This window comes from Microtus pennsylvanicus, chromosome 3, assembly GCF_037038515.1.
Source record: "Microtus pennsylvanicus isolate mMicPen1 chromosome 3, mMicPen1.hap1, whole genome shotgun sequence".
In the NCBI taxonomy this organism is placed as follows: Eukaryota; Metazoa; Chordata; class Mammalia; order Rodentia; family Cricetidae; genus Microtus; species Microtus pennsylvanicus.
Window position 1 is genome coordinate 15,550,409 of NC_134581.1, and position 25,176 is coordinate 15,575,584.

Sequence of the window (25,176 nt, forward strand, 5' to 3'; positions counted from 1 at the left end):
CAGATTTCAAGAAGTACTGTGAAGAAACTAAATTAAGGTTCTATAATTGCAAATGATGTCTCCAAAACAGAGCATTTAGCAAAGGATGATCAAGGAGTGTCTGAGGGGTGTGGAAGAGTTGCAGACACGAAGAAACACAATCCAATGTACAAGTAAACACAGAGGTAAAAACAAATGCCATCATAAAGCCCCAAGCTGGGATAGTCTTAAAAACCAGGCTCTGAAGATATAGATCAGCTAGCAGAATGCATCCTAGCATTCTCAAAAACCAAACAAAGGAAGCCAGGTGGTAGTGGCACTCGCCTTTAATCTCAGTACTTGGGAGGCAGAGGCAGGCGGATCTCTGTGAGTTCGAGGCCAGTCTGGTCTACAAGAGCTAGTTCCAGGACAGGCTCCAAAGCTACACAGAGAAACTCTGTCTCGGAAGAAAGAGAGGAGGGGGGGAACAAAAGACAGAACAGAGATATGATTTAGTGATAGAGTGTTCAGCTAGTCCATTCAAAGTCCTTCATTCATTGCTCCGGTACTGTTAAAAAAACCACCACCATGCCAGGCGGTGGTGGTGCACGCCTTTAATCCCAGCACTCAGGAGGCAGAGGCAGGCGGATCTCTGTGAGTTCGAGGCTAGCCTGGTCTACAAGAGCTAGTTCCAGGACAGGCACCAAAGCTACAGAGAAACCCTGTCTCGAAAAACCAAAAAAAAAAAAAAAAAAAAAAAAAAAAAAAAAAAACACCACCACCAACAACAACAAAAACCAAAAAAGGTAAATATAGACCTGCACACAATCTTAAGTATGCACATCAGAACCAAGCAGGTCTCAGTTCTGAGCAGGACTCAGATCTTTGTATGTGACTGCATTATTTATAATAGCCAAAAGATGGAAGCAACATGAATGTGCTAACCCGCCAGTTTTTTTATTTTATTTGATGTATGTGTTTGTGCCTGAGTGTATGCCTATACACCACATGCATGCAGTACCCACAAAGGCCAGAAGAGGGTGTCAGATCTTCTGAATCTGGGAATTGAACCGAGGTCCTCTAAAAGAGCAGCAAGAACTCTTAAGCATCAAACCATCTCTCCAGCCCTCATCAAAAATTTTCAAGAGGCCTCTGAGGTAGTTCAGCGAGTTCAGCACCTGTGGTCAGGTCTGATGGCATGAGCTCAACCCCTGGAACCTGTGTGGCAGCAGGAGAGAAGCAGTTCCTGAAAGCTGCCCTCTGTATGCCATGACACAAGAGTGCCTACACCATACAAATAAATGTTCTGCTTTAAATTTTGTTTTATGCATTGCTGGCGGGAATGCAAGCTGGCACAACCCCTTTGGATGTCAGTGTGGCGATTTCTCAGAAAATCAGGAAACAACCCTCCTCAAGATCCAATAATACCACTTTTGGGTATATATCCAAAGGATGCTCAATCGTGCCACAAGGACATGTGCTCAACTATGTTCATAGCAGCTTTGTTTGCCATAGCCAGAACCTGGAAACAACCTAAATGTCCCTCAATCAAAGAATGGATAAGGAAAATGTGGTACATTTACACAGTGGAGTACTACACAGCAGAAGAAAATAACAGCTTGAATTTTGCAGGAAAATGGATGGAGCTAGAAAACATTATTTTGAGTGAGGTAACCCAGACATAGAAAGACAACTTTCATATGTACTCACTCATAGGTGGTTTTGAAACATAAAGCAAAGAAAGCCAGCCTACAAACCAACAATCCCAGAGAACTCAGACAACAATGAGGACACTAAGAGAGACTTACATAGATATAATCTACATGGGAAGTAGAAAGTAGAAAAAGACAAGATCTCTTGAGTAAATTGGGAGCATGAGGACCTTGGGGGAGGATTAAAGCAGGGAGGGGAGAGGCAAGGAGAGGAGCAGAGAAAAATGTAGAGCTCAATAAATATCATGGAAAAAAATAATTAATTACTTAAAAAAAAACACAGCCAGGCGGTGATGGTACAAACTTTTAATTTGCACTAGGGAGGCAGAGGCAGGCGGATCTCTGTGAGTTCGAGGCCAGCCTGGTCTACAGAGCTAGTTCCAGGTCAGGCTTCAAAAAGCTACAGAGAAACCCTGTCTTGGAAAACCAAACCACCCTGCCCCCCTCAAAAAACCTGGCCAGATCAAAAATTAATGTACACACAGAGTGCAAAGATGAGACGTTAAAGTGGCCTGACTCCAATCACGGGGTTCTCTGTGTTCTACAAAATTAGCTCTTATCTTAAAACAGCTTCAAATGTTAAAAATTTCAGGGCTCCAGAATACTCCATAAACATATTTCTTCAGCACACACAGACACAGCATCACACCATGCCCTTGTCAGCTGTCCAATCACTTCAAAGTCTGCAAAGTACGCCTCTATACTCCTTAGAACCAAAGAACTGCCCCCTTCTCCCCTGTGTGGCAAACAAGAGATTTCTTGACAATAGGCTTTTCTCTACCAGTGGGTCTTCCTGCTATCAATTTTTCTTAGCTTTACTATCAATTAATTCAATTTTCATAGTCTAAAAACCTGATAATTTTAGTTTCTAATTTTGCCTAACAAAATTGAGATAACAGAGAACTACAACCACATCACAGGGTAAACAAAACAAGGACAACTGAGCCAAAGCCTGTCAGTCAAAGGTTGCTAGTCTCTCAAAAAGAATACTGACTGACCTTTGTATTCAGGGGTGAATTCTTTCATTTCAGGAGGGAGAGACTCGTAGAAGCGCTGTTCCCGGGAGATGAGAGGTTTGCACACAGTGTGATCGTCGTACCGCATCATGCTGCTGTGTCCGCCCACCTGATGGATGAAGGGCTCCAGGAGGACTCCTCGGTCTCCAGCCCGACTTGCGTTCTTGCCATACTGCCCCACTTCCATGGTTTGACAAACACACATTGCGTTGGGGGCCGGTTGCACACTGATGGCAGATGATGCAGCTCATGGACCACAAAATGAGTGCTAGGTTGATTCTGGCTAGTGGGAGGCCAATGGTCAGAGTCTGCTTAGCTTATTCTTCTGTCCTAGGAAAAAGAAGATAGGGAATGAAGAAAGGAAATAGAAACATCTGGCAAGTCAGTGTTTCCTGCTGTGTGTCCCCATCATGCACACTACTGGAAGGTAACAGGCAGATGAGAACTTTGTTAAGTGATGCAGCATTGGTCTCCTCCACCCACTATCCTGTGTACACAAACTCCCCTACAACTCTAAGTACTCTGAGAATTTGGTTTCAGAGACAGACCACGTCACAACCATCAACATGACAACAAACCTTCAAAGATTAAAAAGGATCAGCCGGGCGGTGGTGGCGCACGCCTTTAATCCCCACACTCCGAGAGGCAGAGGCAGGCGGATCTCTGTGAGTTCGAGCCCAGCCTGGTCTACAAGAGCTAGATCCAGGACAGGCTCCAAAGCTACAGAGAAACCCTGTCTCAAAAAAAACAAAAGAAAAATAAATAAAAAGGATCAGAAAAAACAGTAACAGTATGTTCTGTTCAGGGTCTCATCCTGAGTCAAGAGAAAGACATGGGTTTTGTTTGCATTCTGTCCATTAAGTGCACAACTCAGTGACATTAAATGCAATCCCACTGCTGTGCAACCATGGTCATCATTGACCCACCTACAGAGTACAGACTTCCATCATCCACACTGAATTTGAAGCCAGTTTTTTGGGGTTTTGTGTGTGTGTGTGTGTGTGGTTTTTGTGTGTGTGTGTGTTCTCTTCTTTTTTTAGTTTTTTTAATACCGAGTGCTGGGATTAAAGGCGTGCACCACCACCACCCAGCAAGAGAGCAAGAGAAGAGTTTTTACCTCAAACGCCAGGTCTTGTCAGTCAAGGTCCTTAACCTATGAGCCATCTCTCCAGCCCTGCTGTTGGTTTTCTTAAACAAACAAACAGTATCAGTATATATTATAGGAAAAGCACTGGTTCCCAAGAGGATTATAATTACATCACAATCCTCTTGGACAGTGGTTTTCACCTTCCTAAAACTTTGACCCTTCAATACAGTTCCTCAAGTCTTGATAACCACCAACCACAAAATTTTTTTCCTGGCTACTTCATACCTGTAATTTGCTACCGTTATAAATTGTAATGTAAATAAATGCAGATGGTCTTAGATGATCCCTGTGAAAGGGTCTTTAAACCCCTTAAATGGGTTGCAACCTGAGAACCACTGCTCCAGGAGGTGGAAAAGAACTGTTAAACTTCCTTGGTATTTTTCCTTCATCTGTCCCTAAACACCACTCTCCTCACCTTCCTTTTTCAATCTGCTCTAACGGTCCATCGCCTACTCTCCCAGGTTTGCAGTCTCAAGACTCAGGCCTCTGTTCTCTTTTACTCAACACCAGACGCACATCCCACCAGCTTATTCACCAGAAACAAAACAGAGTTCATCTCCCTTTCCTAAAACCCTCTGTAACTGCAGTCTGCCCCTTCTCAACTCAGTTGTTACAGGGGTTCTTACTCGCCTTTCATGAGGCGCTCCTTCTGGATCCCTTCAGAGAGCATCAGGTCTCAATGGCTTCTGACTTCCTGTGCCACACTCCTGGTATGGTCACTACCTCCTTTTTAACGGTTTGGACCATACTGTGGCCTTCCAGGTGGCTCATTCTCAAAACAGCAATCCTAGTTACTACAGTAGAATAGGAGTAAGAACACATGAGTTCAGCTGGGCGATGGAAGCACACATCTTTAATCCCAGCACTTGGGAGGCAGAGGCAGGCAGATCTGTGAGTTTGAGGCCAGACTGGTCTACAAGAGGGTTGTGACACAGAGAAACTCTGTCTCAAAAAAACAAACAAACAAAAAAAAACATGTGAGTTCTATATTGAAAATGCTGCAATTAGTGGTGGTAATCCCACTCCTTTTAACTCTAGCACTTGGGAGGCAGAGGCAGACAGATCTCTGAGTTAAAGCCAGCCTGGTCTTCAGAGCGAGTTCCAGGATATCCAGGACTGTTACAAAGAGAAACCCTGGCTAAAAACAAAACAAAAAACTAAAAAAATAAATAAATAAAATGGTGCAATGGCTTCCACCTCACACAGAATAAAAGCACAATTTACTATACCTAACCAGAGCCATGAGACAGTCATTCCCTCCCCCCAGTTTCATACTTTATATCCTACCCCTCTTGTATTTGCTTATTAACTCATTCTAGCCGTGGTCTCCATGCTGTTCCTCAAACACCCAAGACTTATTAGCACTAGCCACTCCCTTTACCCAAAACACTCTCCAAATTTAACTCCCCTACTGTCTTCAAGTTTTTGAACTGGGGAACTAATATGGCTCGGCAGTTAAGCATGTATACTGTTCTTGAGAAGAACTGGAGAATCCCAGCATTCAGGTCATGTGGCTCACAACTGCCTGTAAGTCCAGCTCCAGGAGGATCTGACGCCTCTGATCTACAATGCAACCTGTATTCATGTGCACATACCCACACACATAAAGAAATCACTTTTTAAATCTTCGAACTGGGCAAGATAGCTCAGTGGGTAAAGTGTTTATTGCACAAGCTTAACAACCTGTGTTTAATACCAGGAACCACATAAAGAAAGGTTGAAGAAGGGAACCCACCAGAGCTGACCTCTTCACTCATTCACACACACACTCACTCACACACACACACACACTCTCTCTTTCCTTCTCTGTGGCATGTCCCCACCCCATCATATATTGACACAATAAATTTTTTAAAATTTAAAGTCTTTAAACTGTTTGGCATGGTGGCACATGCAGTGTTAGGGCCTTTAATGCCAACACTGGGGAGGCTGAGGCAGGAGGATATCAAATTTGAGATCACTGGGCAGTTTACTAAGGCCTTTTTTTCCCCTTTCTTTTTTTTTTCAAGATGGTTTTTCAAAACAGTCCTGGCTTTGTAGACCAGGCTGGCCTCAAACTCACAGAGATCTTCCTGCTTCTGCCTCCCAAGCACTGTGTTTAAAGGCATGTATCACCACCACCTAGCTACCAAGACCTTTTTTCTCTCTGAAGATAGCATCAGAGAGAAGAGGGCATCAGATCCCATTACAGATGATTGTGAGCTACTGTGTGGTTGCTGGGAACTGAACTCAGGATTTCTGGAGGACTCACCAATGCTCTTACACATACACACATATATGACATGCACATAATTTTTTTAAAATATTTATTTATTATTATGTATACAATATTCTGTCTGTGTGTATGCTGCAGGCCAGAAGAGGGCACCAGATCCCATTACAGATGGTTGTGAGCCACCATGTGGTTGCTGGGAATTGAACTCCGGACCTTTGGAAGAGCAGGCAATGCTCTTAACCTCTGAGCCATCTCTCCAGCCCCGCACATAATTTTTTTAAAGGACTGGAGGGGGCTGAGTTGCAGTTCATTCAGAGTGCCTGCCTAGAATTTAAGGAGTCCTATTTATATAATCCAGGCATGGTGACACATGCCTGTAATTCCAGCACCCAGGAGGTTGAGGCAGCAGGATCAGAAATCATCTTCATTTGTACCATAAATTCAAAGTTAACCAGAGAAATATAAGAACCCCATCTTAGGGGCTGGAGAGTTGGCTCAGAGGTTAAGAGCATTGCCTGCTCTTCCAAAGGTCCTGAGTTCAATTCCCAGCAACCACATGGTGGCTCACAACCATCTGCAATGGGGTCTGGTGCCCTCTTCTGGCCTGCAGGCATATACACAGACAAAACATTGTATACATAATAAATAAATTAAAAAAAAAAGAACCCCATCTTAAACTAGGGGTAGAGAGCTGGGGATATACCTCAGTGATAGAGAACTTGTCTAGCATACACAAGACCTTACACTCAATCCTTATTACTAAAGAAAGTCGCTTGGCTGTAATGGCGCACACCTTTAATCCCAGTACTCAGGAGGTAGAGGCAGGTGGATCTCTGGGAGTTCCAGGCCAGTCTGATCTACAGAGCGAGTTCTAGGACAGGCTCCATAGCTACTTAGAAACCCTGTCTTGAAAAACCAAAAGAAAAAGAAAAGGAAGTTGTTGACTACTCTGTCATAGTAAGATCCATCCTTACCTTGCCAACTTACCTGTAACCTACCTGCATTCTGCTTTTCATTTAAGTGTGATTTTGTTTGCTCTTGGTTGGGTGGGGAAAAGGGAACTGGTGATACCAGAGACTAAAGTCAGGGCTACATATGCTAGGCAAGCACTCTAGCCACTGATCTGCACCCCAACAGCTTTCTCGTGGCTTTTTATCTCCTATTCTACATATTACACACGGAAGACATCTATTGTCTATTACTTGTTATTATAGGGCTAGCTTCATGAAGGTAAGTTTTTTTTTCATTACATACTTTTCTAAGTATGCAAAGAAATTCCTGGCATAGGATAGTTTCATAATAAATATAGCTAAATAAACAAACATATTTATACATGTGGTCACAGCTCAAAGGCTGAGAAGTGATAAAATGTGTATATTTATAAAGCATAAACAGTTGTATCCAAGAGAATAAGTATATAACATGAAAAAATGTTATGGAGGAGTAAAAATGGTTTTTTGCTTTTAGTATTATGCTTTATTGCCTGGCTTGGTGGCACATTCCTAATTAATCTCAGCACTTGGAGGCAGAGACAGGCAGATCTCTGTGGATTGGAGCCCATCCTGGTCTACATAGTGAGTTCCAGGTCAACCATGGGCTATACAGTAAGACCTGATCTCAATAATAAAATAAAATAAAAAAGACAACAGCAAAATACTTGTTTTGTTTCAGGCAGGGTCTTAAGTCTGTAACCAAGCCCCGGCTGGCCTGGAACTTACTGTGCAGTCAAGGCTGCCCTTGAACTAAGGGACAATTCCTCCTATCCCAGACTCCTGAGAGCTAAGAGTATAGACATCACCTATCTCTACCAAAAACAGAACAAAAAGGTAAAATGGCTTTTCAAAGAACAAAGTATATTGGCTATGTGACAAAATTCCAAACTAACAGAAAAGAGAATATGAAATTCTGTGCAGACTATAAAAGATAAGTGAATCAAAAACAAGTTTAAATATAGCCAGGTAAGAATAGCATAAAGAACAAAAGCTATAACAAAATACATTTTAAACAAGGAGCTACATAAAGATCCTATTGAACCAAACTTAGGAAACACAAAGTAAATGGTTGGGAGTTTTTCTTTTGGGTGTTTTCCCTTTTGTTTTTCTTGTCTGATTTAATTCAGTAACACAAGCCTAGAAAGTGGCAGTGAATAAAAAATCCTGGCAAACAAAGAGAAACTGTGATGAGCTTTGGTTGCAAACAAGGTCAGGGTATTTTAAGAACCAGGAAAACAGTCTCCATGGCATTGCAAGGCAATACCTGGTCCCCGCATTGCTCAGACAGACCTACAGTCTCAGAGCAGCAGGCTTGCACTCTAAGCTCAGAATTCAGAATTCTGTGGTCAACATACTTTTTAGGTTTTTGTTTGTTTGTTTTTCAAGACAGGGTTTCACTGTTAAACTCTGGCTGTGCTGGAACTCACTTTGTAGGCCAGGCTGGCCTCGAACTCAAAGATCCCACTGTCTCTGCCTCCCGAGTGCTGGGATTAAAGGCGCACATCACCACTGCCCATCTTATTTTATATGGTCTCAGATTAACCACTTGCATTTGCTAGGCAGTGCTTTTTATTAACTGAAGAATCTTTGGTGTCTTTATATTTTACAGGCAAATTTGCAAACTGCACCAAAAATTGGTTCATAAATCTAGCATTTCTATTATAACTTCTTTTAGAACAAAATGCTTCAGCGCTAGAGGTAATGTTGCTCAGTGGGCAAAGTACATGCCTGGCATGTGTGAGTCTGTGATCAATCCCTAGCACAGCAAAGTAACTAACTGTATCACTTAGGCAGTGAAAGTATTATGACAGGTTATGACATTCTTTTTTTTTTTTTTTTGGTTTTTCGAGACAGAGTTTCGCTGTGGCTTTGGAGCCTGTCCTGGAACTAGCTCTGTAGACCAGGCTGGTCAGGTTATGACATTCTTTTAAAGGAATGACTTGTTTCTTTTCTCAGACAGGGTCTGAATATTACCCAGGGCAGCCGTGAATTTGTACTTCAACAACTCTCCTGCCTCTGTCTTCCAAGTAGCTGGGACTACAAATGGACACAACACCCACCATTATTACTATTATTATTACTGAGACAAGATGTCACTATGTGACCCTGGCTGGCCTGGAACTCTCTCGACCAGGCTGGCCTCAAACTCAGAGATCCACCTGTCTCTCCCTCCCTAGTGCTGGGATTAAAGGTGTGGGATACCACCATCTGGTTTAAACTATTTTTTTAATTATTAATTTACCTGGGTGTAGAGGCATACACTTTAATACTAAAACTTGGGATGCAAAGGCAATCAGATCATTGTGATTATGAGGCTACCATGGTTTACATATCAATTTCTAGGCCAGTCAGGACTATAGAGTGAGATCCTGCCTCAAAAGAAAAATAAAAATCAGCAAAACAGCATAGGAAAACAGCAAGCCTTTACATAAATGTTAGCAATTCTTGCACAACCTGAAATCCACAAGGAGACAAAAATGAACCACATCTCCAATCTCAACACACAAAATTAATTCAAGATAAACACCTAAATGTAAAGACTTAAACTATAAAATTTCTAGGTGAAATTATAAAATTATATGAATGGCATTACATGACTTCTAAGAACTGCTAGAAATTATCCAGGCATGGTGGTACACTCTGTTGATTCCAGCACTTGAGTGGCAGAGGCAGGTGGATCTCTGTGAGTTCGAGGTCAGCCTGATCTACATAGTGAATTATATACCAGCCAAGGATACAAAGTGAAAAACAAAACAAAACAAAACAAAAACAAAAAGAAAGAACTGCTTACCACTGGGTCAACAAGAAGACACAGCAACAACACCTTCAGGGCAGCTGGATGACTCAGGTTCATTCCCAGCACCCACAGTAGAGAGCAGACCCTCAGTTGTCCTCTGACAGCCACATGTGGCCACGATACGCATACATGTGCATGTACAAACATATACAGTAATAATGAAAACAAAACATCAACTTTCGGGACTGGAGAGATGGTTCAGCTGTTAGGACTGGCTGCTCTTCCAGAGGACCCAGGTTTGATTCCAAAAACTCAGATGATGGCTTACACCCACCTGTAACTCCAGTTTCAGAGGCTTCAACACCTTCTGACCTCTGCATATACACACACAGTGCACACACTTAACAACAGCAAAACACCCATATATATAAAGTCTAAAATTTTTAATAAAAAATCAATTTTACTGTTAATTATGTACATGTGTGTGTCCACGTGTGAGGACGCACAAATGAGTGCAGGGGCCTACAGAGGCCAGAGGCACCAGACTCCCCTAGAGCTGGGGCTACAGGTGGCTGTAAGTCACCTTATACGGGTGCTAGAACTCAAGTTCAAGTAATCAGAAAAAGCAGTATATGCTCTTTTGTTTGGTTTTTTGGAGACAGGGTTTCTCAGTGTAGCCTTGGCTGTCCTGGAATTTGCTCTATAAATCAGGCTGGCCTTGAACTCACAGAGATGCAGTATATGCTCTTAAATACAGAGTCACTTCTACAGGCTCTTGAACCCACACTTGAAAATCTTACTCTTTATATGTATGGATGTTTTGCCTATATGTATATAGATACATGCCTACAGAGGGCATCAGATCCCCTACAACTGAATTACACATGGCTCTAAGTAGGTAGAAAGTGAACCCAGGACCTTTGCAAGAGCACTAGGTGCTCTTGGCCACTAAGTCATCTCTCCAGCTCCTAAACCTATATTTAAAAAACAAATAAATAAATGAACTAAGCATGGTGGCCCACATTTTTATTCCCAGCCCTGAGAGAACAAGGCAGGAAGATCTCTGTGAGCTTGAGGACAGCCAAGGCCTATATAGTGAGATCCTTTCTCAAAAAAAAAAAAAAGAGGAATATAAATATATTTTATATTCCTAGGCTCTAGGTGTGGTGGTACAGGTCTTTAACTCTACTCCTACAAGGCAGCTCTCTGTTGAGTCTGAAGCTAGTCAAAGACACAAGGTTAAGACCACGTCTCAAAACAACAATTGAAAGAATAATAAATGGGCATAGTGATATGTATTCCTAGCACTGGGAAGGTAGAAATAAGTAGATCCTTGAGGCTTGCTGGTCATCCAGACTCACCTACTTGGTGAGTTCCAGGACAGTTAAGAACCCTATCTCAAAAAAGAATGCGAACATCATCTGAAGAAATGAACCTAACGCTGTCCTCTGGTCTTCACCCAAATAGGCACAGAAGCATCTATGCATGAGTACGCACACACAAAATATAGAGTAAGTGAAGGGTTTTAGTTTTTTGGGTTTTTTTGCTTTGTTTTATTTTGTTTTTAATGAGACAGGGTTTCTCAGTGTACCCCTGGCTGTCCTGGAACTCACTCTATAGACCAGACTGGCCAAACACAGAGAACTGCCTGCTTTTGCCTCCTGAGGGCCAAGATTAAAGATGTGCCACCACAGCCAGTCCTTAAATGAAGTTTTAAAATAACTCAAACATACCTATGATGAGAAAAATCAAAGCACAGTTTAACCTAGGTTAGAATAATGTAGCAGCTTAAATCAACACAGCATTAAAGAAACAAACTAGAATTGGGCACAGTTACACACACTTGTAATTCCAGCCCTCAGAAGGCTAAAGCAGGAAGACTGAGTTCAAGGACAGGCTGTGTTAAATAGTGAAACCCTGTCCTCAAAAATAAGGGGGCTGGGGATCTGGTAGTAATCATCACCTCTATTCAGAAAAATGTTTGTTGATGTAACAACTAGCAGTTTACCAGTTTCCAATAAATTTAGCTCCAAACCCACCCCCCACTGCCTACTTGACAAAAAACAGAGATGAAATCTTTATTTTCCCTTGCTAGCTTTTATTAAGCTTTGTCAGCAGACATTAAAAAATACTAATGCAAAAAGAAAAACTCTTCATCCCAGTTCCATTATGCAACTCTCACCAGGCCCCACCACTTAGCCAGCTTTCCTAGAGACCAACCACAGCTGTTCTGACTCCCACGATGCATCACAGAGGCCAGCAGCTTCCTCTAACACCTCACCCAAGAACTTCACAGTATATAGTGCTTTTGATGATACATTTCCTTGTAAATGGAATCTACCCACTAAGTTCTAGGATGTCGATTTCTAACATGTTCTGCCAACACAACCCCACAATGATTTTCTCTGCCATCTAGTTAGGCAAAGCTGTGTCCCATCTAACAAGACTTCAGCCTAGGAATGGGGTCTTCCATAAGCATGAAGCCCTATGAGCCCTATGGACCACAGCCACCTACCCATTCCCAAATGTAGTCTCTCAATTCTTTTCTTGAGTTCTCTCTACTGCTCACTAGTACCTCATTACTCCAATTTCTTATACTTATTTATTTATATATATTCACAGTTGGCTGGATTTAGCTCAGCGGTAGAACACTAGCCTAGAATGGGCAAGACCTTTAACTGAGGTCAATTCCCACACCAAAATAAAAAAGAAATTAACACAAATAAAAATCTAAAATTAGCCAAGTACAGTGACAGATACCTTTAATCCCAGCACTCTCAGGAGGCAGAGGCAGGTGGATCTCTGAGTTCAAAGCCAGTCGGATCTATGTAGAAAATTCCAGGACAGGTAGGGTTACCAAAACAAAACAAAGACCCTGTCTTAAAAGAAAAAGGAAAAAAACTTTTCACTTTAATATTTGCTCACCAAGGTCAGGATTTTCTTGGGAAACACTCATGAAATATCTAATACAATCATATATCTTATTTCCAGATAGATTAGAAACTTCCTGGTACTCATGTCTATTTTGTGTGCTAATGAAAACAAGCTCCTTTTAACTTTACCTGCACTTTTGGTATTTAAAATACCAAAATTCATCAAAACCTAGCATATTAGAGTAGGCTTGTAATCCCAGCTGAGTCAGGAAAACCACAAATTCAAGACCTACCAGGCTACACAACCTGAACAGCTAGTGAGACCCTGTCAGAACTGAAGATACAGCTCAGTGTACAAAGCCTACAGAGCATACTGAAAGCCTAGGTTCGATCTCCAGGAAAGTTCCGAATAACTGAAGGAAGTGATAACTTGACCCTGTCTTTTACCAGACAAGCTCTATGAGGTAGGGAAAGCAGGCATCTCCAACAGGTACCAGAGGGAAATGACTTGCTAAATAAGGGTCCACAGCTAAGAAATACTTAAAACATTATTCTCCTTGTCTGGTTGCTGAAAAAGGTGTTAAGAAACAGGGTCTAGCCAGGCAGTGGTGGCGCACACCTTTAATCCCAGCACTGGAGGCAGTGGCAGGCGGATCTCTGAGTTCAAGGTTAGTCTGTTCCAGAGCAACCAGGGCTATAAACAGAAACCCTGTCTCAAAAAAAACAAACAAAAACAAAAAAGGAGGGAAAAGAGGGGCTGGAGAGATGTTACAGATGTTAAGAACACTGGCTGCTCTTAGAGGACCTGGGCTCAATTCCCAATACACACAATGGCAACTCACAACTGCTTGTAACTCCAGTTCCAGGGGATTTGACACCCTCACACAGACATACATGTAGGCAAAACACCAAAGCACATAAAAATAAAATATTGAAGGAAGGAAGGAAGGAAGGAAGGAAGGAAGGATCTAGCGTAGAGAAGTGGGGTCATTTACAGGCAGCACACACTACACTACAGGTCACTTGCTTGGTTTACTACTCCTGCAGAACGATGTGGGAACCCCAAAACTGGAGACAACACCTCTTTTCGGGCTCACACTACAGGGGAACCAGGCCACAGGAGTGAGGGAAGGAGCGTGATGCATTTAACCCAGCGTGTCACTCTCTCTGTGCAGGTCAGCGGTCATCTAAACACTGAAGGCAAGTCAGGGAGTGGCACATGCCTGTGATTTTAGCACTTCCAAGTAGAGACCAAAGATCAAAAGTTCAAAATGCCCCTCAGCTCCCCAGTGAGTTCCAACCTGAGCATGTTGAGACCTTATCTTTAAATAACAACAAGAAAAGTAAAAATAGGAACTGAGGGCAACGATTACAAATTCTTCACTCTAAAAAATGTCTACAATTCACTATTTCATCTAAAGAAAGAATGGTACCCCAGAAACCCTCACATTATGGCTTGTGTTTGGCAAGGATGGTAATATAATCTTCTGGGACTTTTTTAGTATATACTCATTACACAAAATGATGGGTTTCATTATATTTTCATACATGCAAATCATGAGCTCTGTTCATATTCATCCTGAATTAGCCTCTCTTGTGCCGTTACCCATTCCAATTATCCCTTTCCTGTGTCTAAATAATCTACCTACTATTGTCATGTTTTAATTTAAATACCTGTTAAAAATAAAAATTCTGGCCAGGCAGTGGTGGCAGGTGGGCAGAGGCAGGCAGATCTCTGAGTCTGAAGCCAGCCTGTGTAGTAATAAGAGCGGCGGCGGGGCTGCGTCCCCAACACCCCAGCCACCTGCACGGCTAGCTTATGCCCCCCAAGGGGCAGGACTTATCCCTACAAGCCTGGTCTATAGAGATAGTCCCAGGACAGCCAGTGCTATGCAAATAAACCCTGACTTGAAAAACAAAAAGCAAAAAATAAAATTAATTAAAAAATAAAATAAAAAAACACAAAACTCTGCTATGAAGAAGCACACAGTATTTGTCTTTCTGAATTCAGTTAATTTCCCTTACCATGATGCTCTCTGATTCCATCCATCTGCCATGCAATTTATACAACTCCTCCTCCTCCTCATCTTTCAAGAAAGTGTTTCTTGAAATTCTTCTATATAATTTCCTTCTTCATGACTGAATAAAACTCTATTGTACACATATACCGCCTTCTTATTGGTCCAACTGTTGATGGACTGTCAGGCTGATTCAACACATCTTGGTTATTGTACAATAGACAAATGCACAGCTATCTGTCAGACAAAGACTCTTGGGTGCTGCAGGAGTATTATACCTGGGTCATATGGTAGTTCTAGCTTCATTCTTTTCAGAAACTGGGGGGGGGGGGAGTAAAACCCTCAAAAAACTTCTAGTAACATCTATACCCAAGTAAAACCTTCCTAACAAAATCAGCTGAAAACGTTTCCATAGGCAATAAGACACTGATAATATCTAAACCTAGGATCGGGCTAGTTCAACTGGTAAACTATTTGCTATCATTTACAAGGGCCTAAGTTTGTCCCCCAGCATAGCATAAAATTGAGCATGATGGTATAAAATTATACATCCAGCACTCAAGAGGTAAAGGCAAGAGGCTCAGAAGGTCAAAGTTATCCTTGACTACATAGAGCCTAGCTACAAGACATCCTGTCTCAGAAAACAAAACAAAGGGCTATTGGCTTGGCTCACTGGTTAAGAACGAACACTTGTTGTTCTTGCAGAGGCCTCAGGTTTGGTTCTCATCATCCACATGATAGCTCACAATCATTCATGACCAAAAAAAAAAAAAATTAGTCTGCTCTACTAAAAAGTTATGCCTCTTTGGCGGGCACTTTTTTTTTTTTATGGCTGGATCTTTTTTTTTCTTTTTTTTTAAATTTATTTATTTATTAAAGATTTCTGTCTCTTCCCCGCCGCCGCCTCCCATTTCCCTCCCCCTCCCCCAATTAAGTCTCCCCCCAGCCCGAAATTGAGCTTATAATTAGTGATCCTAGAGAAGCTAAATAAGGAGAACCCAAAGAAAAACATATAGGCATCCTCCTGAATATTAACCTTCGGCGGGCACTTTAATCCTAGATTAAAGGGCAAGTCTTTAATCCTAGCACTTGGGAGGCAAAAACAGGCAATCATTGTGAGTTCATGGTTAGGCCAGCCTGATCTACATAGTGAGTTCCAGGACAGTCAGAGCTATATAGTGAGACCCTGTCTCAAAAAAACCAAAAAGCTATACTTCTAATTATAATGTTATACTTAAAAAGATTAAGTTAAAAAAAAAAGGTTAAAAACCAGATGGTGGTAGCATAGACATTATAGGATAATTAATGCATTAACAAAGTGCCTTTAACTGCAGCACTTGAAAGGCAGAGGCAGGCGGATCTTGGTGAATTTGAGGCCAGCCTGGTCCACAAAGCAAGTTCCAGGACAGCCAGAGCTGAAACAGAGAAACCCTGTCTCAACAAACAAAGTTAAAAATCCACTTTAACGACAGAGAAATTGATGCACATCAGTAAGTAAACAAAGTCTACCTAAAATGGACACAGGAACTGAGATATAGCTCATGTGATAGAGTACTTACCTAAAACACATGAAACCCTAGTTCCATTCCCAACACTGTAACTGAGCATGATAGTACAAATCTTAGGGTGGAAGTTCAAGGTCATGCTCAGCTACAGGAGCAAGTTGAAAACCAGCCCAGACTATATGATAGCCTGTTTAAAAAAAATAAAAACTAATGAGGATGCACACACATATATACACACACATATACATGTACATATACACATATATACACATATGTAAACATATATCTGTTTCCAACTGTCCAACTATACATTGTGAAAAGGCAAAACTATAAAGACAGTTAAAAAAAAAACAAAAAACAAAACAAAACAAAACCGGCCAAATGATTGCTGAGGGTAGGGGAAAGCTGAACAAGTTTTCAGAGAATTTCTTAGGGCTGTGAAACCATCCTGTATAATACTGGAACAAGTTAAAAGCCATATAGGCTACAGAGCAAAGATGATGCTTCAAAAACCAAACCAGACAGGCATCGTGATGTATACCTGTAACCAGAATACAAGAGTCTGAGGTAGGAGGACCGCCATGAGTTGAAGGCTAGTCTGAGCAACATAGTGAGTTTCAGGCCAGATGGGCTACAGAGTGAGGAGGCCCTGCCTCAAAAAACAGCAAAATATTCTGCTTATACATGAAAATACTAAAAGTGAAATCACAGTTTATTTTTCTCATTTACTAGTAAATATATATTTAAATATTTTTTCTTAACAATTTTTAAATGACATTTTTGGTCTGCATATTGTGTGTGCGCACACATGCTCCAGTACAGCTGTGGAGGCTAGAGGATAACTTGCAAAGGTCAGATTTTCCTTTCACCAATTGGTCCTGGGATAAAACTTGAGTCATGAGCTTGGTGGCAAAACCCTTTACCCAATTTGCGGTCTCCGCCTCAGCCACTCCATGTTTTAAATAACAGCTTTATTGCGATGACTCACACAATTCACCAATATAGTGTTCAGCTCATGGTTTGAGACAACATGCAACTATCACCACAACTTTAAAACATTTAATTATATCAAAAAGAAATACTCTACCCTTTTGTTATTACTTCCCTACACTTACCACCACCTGGAGGCCCTAAGCTACCACAGATCTACTTGCTGTCTTTACAAAATGAGTTGTTCTGGATATTGCCTAGAAATAGACAAATACGGACTTTCATACCTGGATTTTTAAACTCTACACATTTCTGACACTCGAATATAATACGTACCAATATCTGTTTACTTGGTTTTTTAAGATACAAAGTCCCTCTGTTATATAGCTCTGGCTGTCCTGGAACTCACTCTGTAGACCAGGTTGGCCTCGAACTCTCAGGAATCCATCTACCTCTGCCTGCCTCCTGTGTGCTTGAATTAAAAGTGTGCGCCACCACCGGCCAGCCCCCTTTCATTTTTGAGTAACATCCACTTCATGAACACATTTTATTTATCTACACATCATATGTTTCGGGTTGTTTCCCTCTTTTGCTATTATTAAGAGCTGTTTTAATCATGTGTATGTAGAAGGTGGGTGGGTGTCTGCATGTGTCTATGTGAATGAGAGTGCCTGCGAAGCCCCAGATGTCAAAGCTAGAGTTACAGATTACTGCAAGCTGCCTGATTTGGGTGCTAGGAACCCAACTTAGGTCCTCTGTAAGAACAGCAAGAGCTCTCAACTGCAGAGCCATCTCTTCATCCCTCTTTTGTTATTAATGCTGATGCTATAAATATTTGCAATCAGTTACAGAATGGTCTAAAGCTAAGCACAGTGGCAAATGCCTCTTGTCCCAGAATTCAGCAGAATTATGAATTCAGAGCCAGCTGAGCTACACAGAGAGGGAGGGAAGGGAAGGGCAGAGGAAGAGGGAGAGAAAAGGGAGGGAGGATTGTCATACAATTTTCCAAAGTTGCTGCACTCTGTTCCATTCCCATTAGTGGGGTACGTAAGGTCTCCAATTTTTCCACATCTCTACCAGTACTGTCATTATGAGTTTTTGGCTTTAGAATATTGCTTAATGACTGTTTACTCAATCATAATACATCCAGATATTTATCAACTGCAAGGTGCTCTTACAAAACTGACAAACTTGAGCCGGGCGGTGGTGGCGCACGCCTGTAATCCCAGCACTTGGGAGGCAGAGACAGGCGGATCTCTGTGAGTTCGAGGCCAGCCTGGTCTACCAAGGGAGTTCCAGGACAGGCTCCAAAGCTACAGAGAAACCCTGTCTCAAAAAACCAAAAAAAAAAAAAAAATAGACAAACAAACAAACAAATAAATAAATAAATAAACAAAACTGACAAACTTTAGACCTGAAGAGTGCAGTCTGGTCAGGCACGATGGTGCACACCTCTAACTGTAGGGAGGCAGAGGCAGGAGGATCATGGAAGTTCAAAGAGGCAGGAGAGCCTGGGGTAGGGAGCGACAGTGGGCAGTGAGATGGTCGAGCAGACAGACACTTGATGACTTGAGTTCAACCACTAGAACTGACTCCTGCAAAGTTGTCTTCTGACCTCCAAGTGCACACCACAGCATAGGCACTCCCCCCTCCCTGCAATACATAAAACAAATAAAATGGAAAAGTCTCCTTCAGAGACAAGCAGACAGTCCAGTCCTAGCCCCAATCTCCTAGCCTACTCTCCCCTCTTTCATATAATGAACAGGAATAACTCTACAAATAAAACTTTTATAAAGGGGTCAGAAATTCAGAAGCCTATCCTCTCTTCTCTTCTCTCTCTCTCCCATGTGGTCATGTGGTGGTTTACCAGTCCTCTATGGTAGCAGCAAATATAAGAACCTTAATCTAGAGGCTAGAGACATGGATCAGCAATTAAGAGTGCTTTCTGTTCTATAGAAAACATGAGTTCAGGGCCCAGCAACCACATCAGCTGGCTCAAAAATGACTAAACTCCAGCTCCATAGGATTCAATATGCCCTTCACTTCTGACCTCCATGGCCATCTGCATGCACGCATGTACATACATACACACAAATAAAGGTGGTGGTGGTGGCACACACCTTTAAACCCAGCACTCAGGAGGCAGGGGCAGGCAAATCTCTGTGAGTTCAAGGCTAGCCTGGTCTACAGAGTGAGCTCCAGGATAGGCTCCATATCTACAGAGAAACCCTGTCTCAAAAAACCAAACCAAACAAAAAACCAAATGGGTACATACTGTCAGGTATGGTGGAACACTCCTTTAATCCCAGCTCCTGGGAGCCAGAAGGCAGAAAGAACTCTTATGAGTTGGAGCCCAACCTGGTCTACATAGTAGTTCCAGGTCAGCCAGGGCTACACATTGATAACCTGTCTAAAAGAAGAAAATAAAAGAGGGGTTGAGGTGTGTATGTGCTGAATATAGTGGCTCATTCCTCTAAGGCTCACCTTGGGGGCCTAAAGCAGGAGGATGACTGAGAGTGAAGTTAGCACAGCAGCATGGGCTACAAGGGGATTTTCAGGCCATTCTGTACTGAAGTTAAGATCTGTCTCAAAATAAAATAAAAATAAACCTACAATAGCAGTATAATGTCACAAACATACAAAATACCTAACTGTGTTCTTGCTTCAAGTCAGAGAGAGAGAGAGACAGAGAGAGAAACAGAGAGAAAGAGAGAGGGCACCATGAAAGCCTTCCCCCAGCTCTGACTGTCACTGCTACTAGTGTCAAGCAAAAGCTAGGAAGAGGAAGTCCTAAGCCAAGAAGAGGTCTAGGACTATCCGCACCAGGATGCTCACCTAACACACTTTCTAAGAGCCAACGCTGGCATTAGCCAGGAAGGGAGTGGACCACACAGGCCCTCCTGAAACAGGCCACTTCCCCCACCCTCTCCAGACCTTAGTTCTGAAACACTGAGGCTGGAGCACTGGAGTCACTATGTGCAAGCACTTCAGGTACGGCAAGAGGTGGCGATCCATGACTTAGTTCCCATCTCTACTGTCCACTCCCTTTCATTTCCCTGTGTAATTATATTCCATTTCCAACTCAGACAAATTTAGTACACCTTTATAAACATTTGGTTCTTCTCATCCAAATTCAAGTGCAAAAAGACAAAGAAAAGGTGTCCCTGCCAGAAAAGTTATTGTCCCAGTAAAAGAAACATTTGTGTGTGTGTGGTAATGGGGGGGGGGGTGTAACTGAAACTAGGGGCCTTTTTTTTTTTTACTGTGTATGGGTGTTTTGTCTGAATGTCTGTGCATCACATGTATGTAGTGACCTCAGAGGCTAGAATAAGACAAAAGAGGGGGTCAGATCTATCTCCTGAGACTGGAGTTGTATACAGGTAGATGCTGATCTGTCATGTAGGTGCACAAGACAGGCACTCCACCAAGTTTCCCCCAGAACTTGTTTTGGGTGGGTGTGGGGGGCTGCACATATGCAGTAGACACTCACTACAAGTCTCCCACCTTCTTCTGTGGTGTATGTTGTGCCTGTGAGTCTGCCATGTACACACTTAATAGTCCAAAGAAGGGCACCTGTGTCTGTCTTGTTCCTTTGAGGCAGGGTCTCTCATTAAACCTAGAGCTAATGTTTTTCAGATAGGCAGTCAGCAAGCCCCAATGATCCTCCCTATGGGAACAAACTTACACCCTTCATGTTTCCTAACAAACACTCTTATTAACCACTGAGCCATTTCTCTGGCCTCTTTGTTTTTTTGAGACAGAGACTCGCACTGGTGCCTGGGGCTTCCATTAGACTGGCCAACTAATGAACTACAGGATCTGGCTCTCTCCACCTCCCCGGCACTGGGATTACAAACCTGTGCCACTACATGAAAAAAATTATTTTTTTCTTTTTTCAAGATTTTATACTGTATTTTGTCTGTATGTATATATGTGTACCATGTGTGTGTTTGGTGCCTCTGCCTAAGCATCCTAAATACTTGGACTACAGGGCTGCTACTATACCTGGCTCCAAGTTTTTTTTTTTTTTGCTTGTTTGTTTTCCGAGACAGGGTTTCTCCGTGTAGTCCTGGCTGTTCTGGAACTCACTCTGTAGACCAGACTGGCCTCAAATTAACAAAGATCCACCTGACTCTGCCTCCCAAATTCGGGGATTAAAGGCATGTACCATGAACTCCTGGACAAAACATTTTTAAAAAAGCAATTATTGGGCTGGAGAGATGGCTCTTCCAGAGGACCCAAGTTAATTCCCAGCACCCATACAGTAGCTTTCAATTGTAACTGCAGTTGCAGCAGAGCCAATGTCCCCCTCTGACCTCTGTGGATACCAGACTTGCATGTGGTGCACAGACATACACTTAGACAAACATCCATATAAAGTGAATAAAGCAAATATCAAACCAGCTGTGATTGTGCCAGCAATAATCCTAGCACTGAAGTGGCTGGAGAAATACCATCAAGAGTTAGATGTCAACCTGGATTGATTACAAAACAAGCTGGTGACCTGCCTAGGCTATACACAGTAATAGTCTGTTTCAAAAAAACGAAACAGGGTTAGCAAAATGGCACAGGGGATAAGGGTTCTGCCACACTAAGATGACAACTAAGTTGGATCCCTGAAACCCATGGTAAAAGGAGAGGAGGCTGTCCTCTGACTTGTGCACACTCTTTGACATGTATATGCACACAATCACAATGCAAGTGCACACACACACACACACAAAGCAAAAAACAAAAAGCCTAAAACCAGAGCAAATCCTATTCTGTTGTTTAAGGGTTGCAATGCTTTTACAGTACAAAGAGAATGGAACATGTTCCAGAAACTGAAAATGTTTGAGAGGTTTTATAAAGCTAGGGAGGACTTGAACTGGACTCTGGAGATAAGCAATGAAGGAAAAGGAACAGAATCCTAAACGGACGAAGGTCATGGGATTCAGCAAGCAAAATACATATGGAATGCTGAGCAAGCTGTTTAGTTAGTGGATGACGAATAAAACCTGAGGAGGTGGGCCGGGGCTGGCTGGGCAGCAACACTATGGATGCCACATTAGGACATCAGATCTCAACCTTTAATCCTGTTTCTTATAATCCTGTCCCCCAACCCCCACCAAATCAACACAAGGTTTCTCTGTAGCCCTCCCTGGCTGTCTTGGAATTCAATTGAGAACCAGGTTGGCCTCCAACTCAAAAATCTGCCTGCCTCTGCCTACTGTGCTGGGTAAATTTCTGGCTAGTGTAGAATAACCACCATCTGTGGTATCTAGCTGTTCTTAATAGTTTAAAAGTGCTAAACCAGCCCATGCCTTTAATCCTAGAGGAAGGTGAATCTCTGGGATTTTTTTTATTCTTTTTTTTTTTTTTTTTTTTTTTGGTTTTTCAAGACAGGGTTTCTCTGTGGCTTTGGAGCCTGTCCTGGAACTAGCTCTGTAGACCAGGCTGGTCTCGAACTCACAGAGATCCGCCTGCCTCTGCCTCCCAGGTGCTGGAATTAAAGGCGTGCGCCATCATCGCCCAGCCAGTCTCTGGGATTTTTGAGGCCATCCTGCCTGGTCTAGTGAGTTCCAGGACAGCATGGGCTATGTTAAGAGAAATCATTTCAAGAAGAAGAAGAAAAAAGAAAAGTGCAAAGCCAGGTGTGCGTACACTTGAAAGCCCTGCACTCTAAGGAGACAGCCTGGGATAGACAAAGCCAGGTGTACATACACTTGAAAGCCCTGCACTCTGAGGAGACAGCCTGGGATAGACAAGGAACCCAATCTCAAAACCTAGAGTGCTGAAGTTTACAAACGAACAGTGCAAAGACAAAAGCCAGAGGACCCACACTACCTAACAATGGTCTGAGGCAGCATTTAAAATACCCAGCACAGAAATAACGCTATTGTCGTAGGGTAACTGTTGAATCAAGCATCATACCCTATTTGTAAATAATTATGAACCAGTAAACAAAACGTAAAACAAATACTAAACAAAGATAATGAAAGTTCATGTGCATTCTAATTTCCTTGGGACAGCAGTCCTAACACAGGGTTGGACCAAAGAAACTTTAATGGATGCTTGAGCTCCCTGAGATTGTATGTAGAAGTCAACGCTGACAACTTGATTAATAGTCTCCTTCTATATCACTAAGAGATCCAATACCCAAAATGAGATAAGAATCTAACTTAGGCCAAGCTATTTTAGCAGAAACAGTAAAAATTTAACCCTGTGGCTGATTTAATTCCCATAAATAAATAAACAAAATTGATTTTATTAGCTGAGGGGGGCAATTTTGAGAAGCTAATATTTTAGTATCTCCTCCTTTAATAAGTACCCAAGAAACTTTATTTCACCAAAGCCAAAATTTTGTGCATCATTCAAAAAGTGGCCCTGTGGAAGGGCAATGAAATAAACAATACTACTCAACCTCTCTCTTCTCACAAGCATACATCAGCAAACAGCAACAACTAGCCACCTGCCCGGCTTCATTCAGCCCTGGCTCTTCAAAGACACCTGCAGACCAGGGGGCTGGTTTCTTTCAAAATTAAACATTGCTTGGCCTCCTTAATCATCTCTTATAGGTTTCATATGACAACACACAAGACACCTGTGTGGAGGAACTAAGGGACCCTGGGAAAAATGTGTTTTAGGGCAGCCAGGACCCTTTCTAGAGCCGAAGACTCTTCTGGGGATCGCCAGCCCCACCTCCATCCTAAGAAACAAGCCTGACAGGCTGTTTTCATCCAGCAACAACAACACTGCGCACGGCTTTTGTTTGGAGACAGGGTCTTGCTACGTAGCTCCGGTTGGCCTGCAACCCATTGGCAATCCTCCTGCCTCAGTCGAGTGCATACCTGATTTCAGTTCTGTTAAAAGTTAATGGGACCATTCAAGACCATCCACAACAAAAACATTTTTAATAGTCCTAACATACTCCTACATTTCCTAACGGGCTGTCGCTTTCGGAGACAAAATTAATCAAATCATCACCATCCTTGTCCTAAAACACACATTCCAAAAAGAGTAGTGGTCAAGCACCAAAGAACTTATACAACCAAATAAAACTCAGCCATTATGGACATTAAAAAAGACAAAAAAAAAACCAAAAAAACAAAAAAGCAGGTTCTTTACGAAGCAGTAAACAGTGAGTCCGGAAGAGCACGGAAGGTTCCGAGGGGTCTCCATGGGAAAAGACAGGCGGATGATCATCGCCCTACCAAAAACGCAGGGCCCTGATAACCACCCTTCCTGGCTTATAAGACATTTTAGGCCTGTTTCTTCTAATCTTAGTCTCAAGCGGCCTGAGAAAATTACTCGTAAGAGTGTGATATCTAAGAGCGACATACGTGTATCACTGGTTTGGAGGAACATTATGGCCGGGAGAATAAGCGGGCAGTGACCACGTCTCAGCACTCCGGGTCAGGGCACCCAGGGATTTGGACAGAAAGGCAGGTTTCCCGCTATCCCGCCGGTCCTAGGGCATAGGGCTCTCCGACCTCCCACCCGGGCTGCCCTTCCAGCCTCCGTGCCAGCATCTGGGAGGCTAGGCGGAAGGCCAACCAGGACGCTGGAATGATGTCCCAGTGATGCTCGGCCTAAGTCCCGACCCTGCCCTACGCGCGCCAGCGACAACCCCGCGCCCGCCGCCACCCTAGCCGTGGGTGTCGGGCGGGTCTTTTGGCCCGACTCCTGTCACTCACCGGCCCGACCCGGGCAGCGGGCGCCCAAGGCTCCCCACGGGAGCTGGGCCCCCCGGGCCTCCAGGTTTCGGCCCGCCCCCTGGCAGGCAGCGCAGGTGGCTGAGCCCCGCAGCAGCGGCCCCGCACCGGCCGCTCGGTCCAGCTCCTGGCGCTGCCCACTGGGTACGGATCAACAACAAGATGGCGGCCAGCCGAGGGGGCGGGGGCCGGGCGTCATAGTAACCAAGGACAGCAAAGAACCCGCCCCTGACTGAGGTTCTCTCCAATCAACAGCCTCTCCTCCCGATGCCTGGAGGAGCTCTTCCCGCTGATTCGTTAACTGTCCCGTCTGTCAGAGTGTGCCTCTCGTGCAGAATGCCTGGGACACGTGACTGTGACGGCAGGAATTGACGCGTGC

General features: G+C 43.0%; 1 protein-coding gene across 2 annotated transcripts in view; it reads right to left on the reverse strand.

Moving 5' to 3' along the window:
- The window catches only part of Ip6k1 (inositol hexakisphosphate kinase 1), a 41,167-nt gene extending 16,191 nt beyond the window's left edge, over positions 1 to 24,976 (reverse strand). The window contains exons 1-2 of one of the 2 annotated variants that reach the window (XM_075964637.1): positions 24,780 to 24,976; positions 2,669 to 3,011 (exon numbers count right to left, since the gene is read on the reverse strand). In XM_075964637.1, the coding sequence (XP_075820752.1) occupies positions 2,669 to 2,891 (223 nt within the window). In that variant the 5' untranslated portion in view covers positions 2,892 to 3,011; positions 24,780 to 24,976. Of the gene's footprint in view, positions 1 to 2,668; positions 3,017 to 24,779 lie in introns of both variants that reach the window. The other variant, XM_075964636.1, reaches the window with a different exon arrangement.
- Between the last annotated feature and the right edge of the window lie 200 nt (positions 24,977 to 25,176).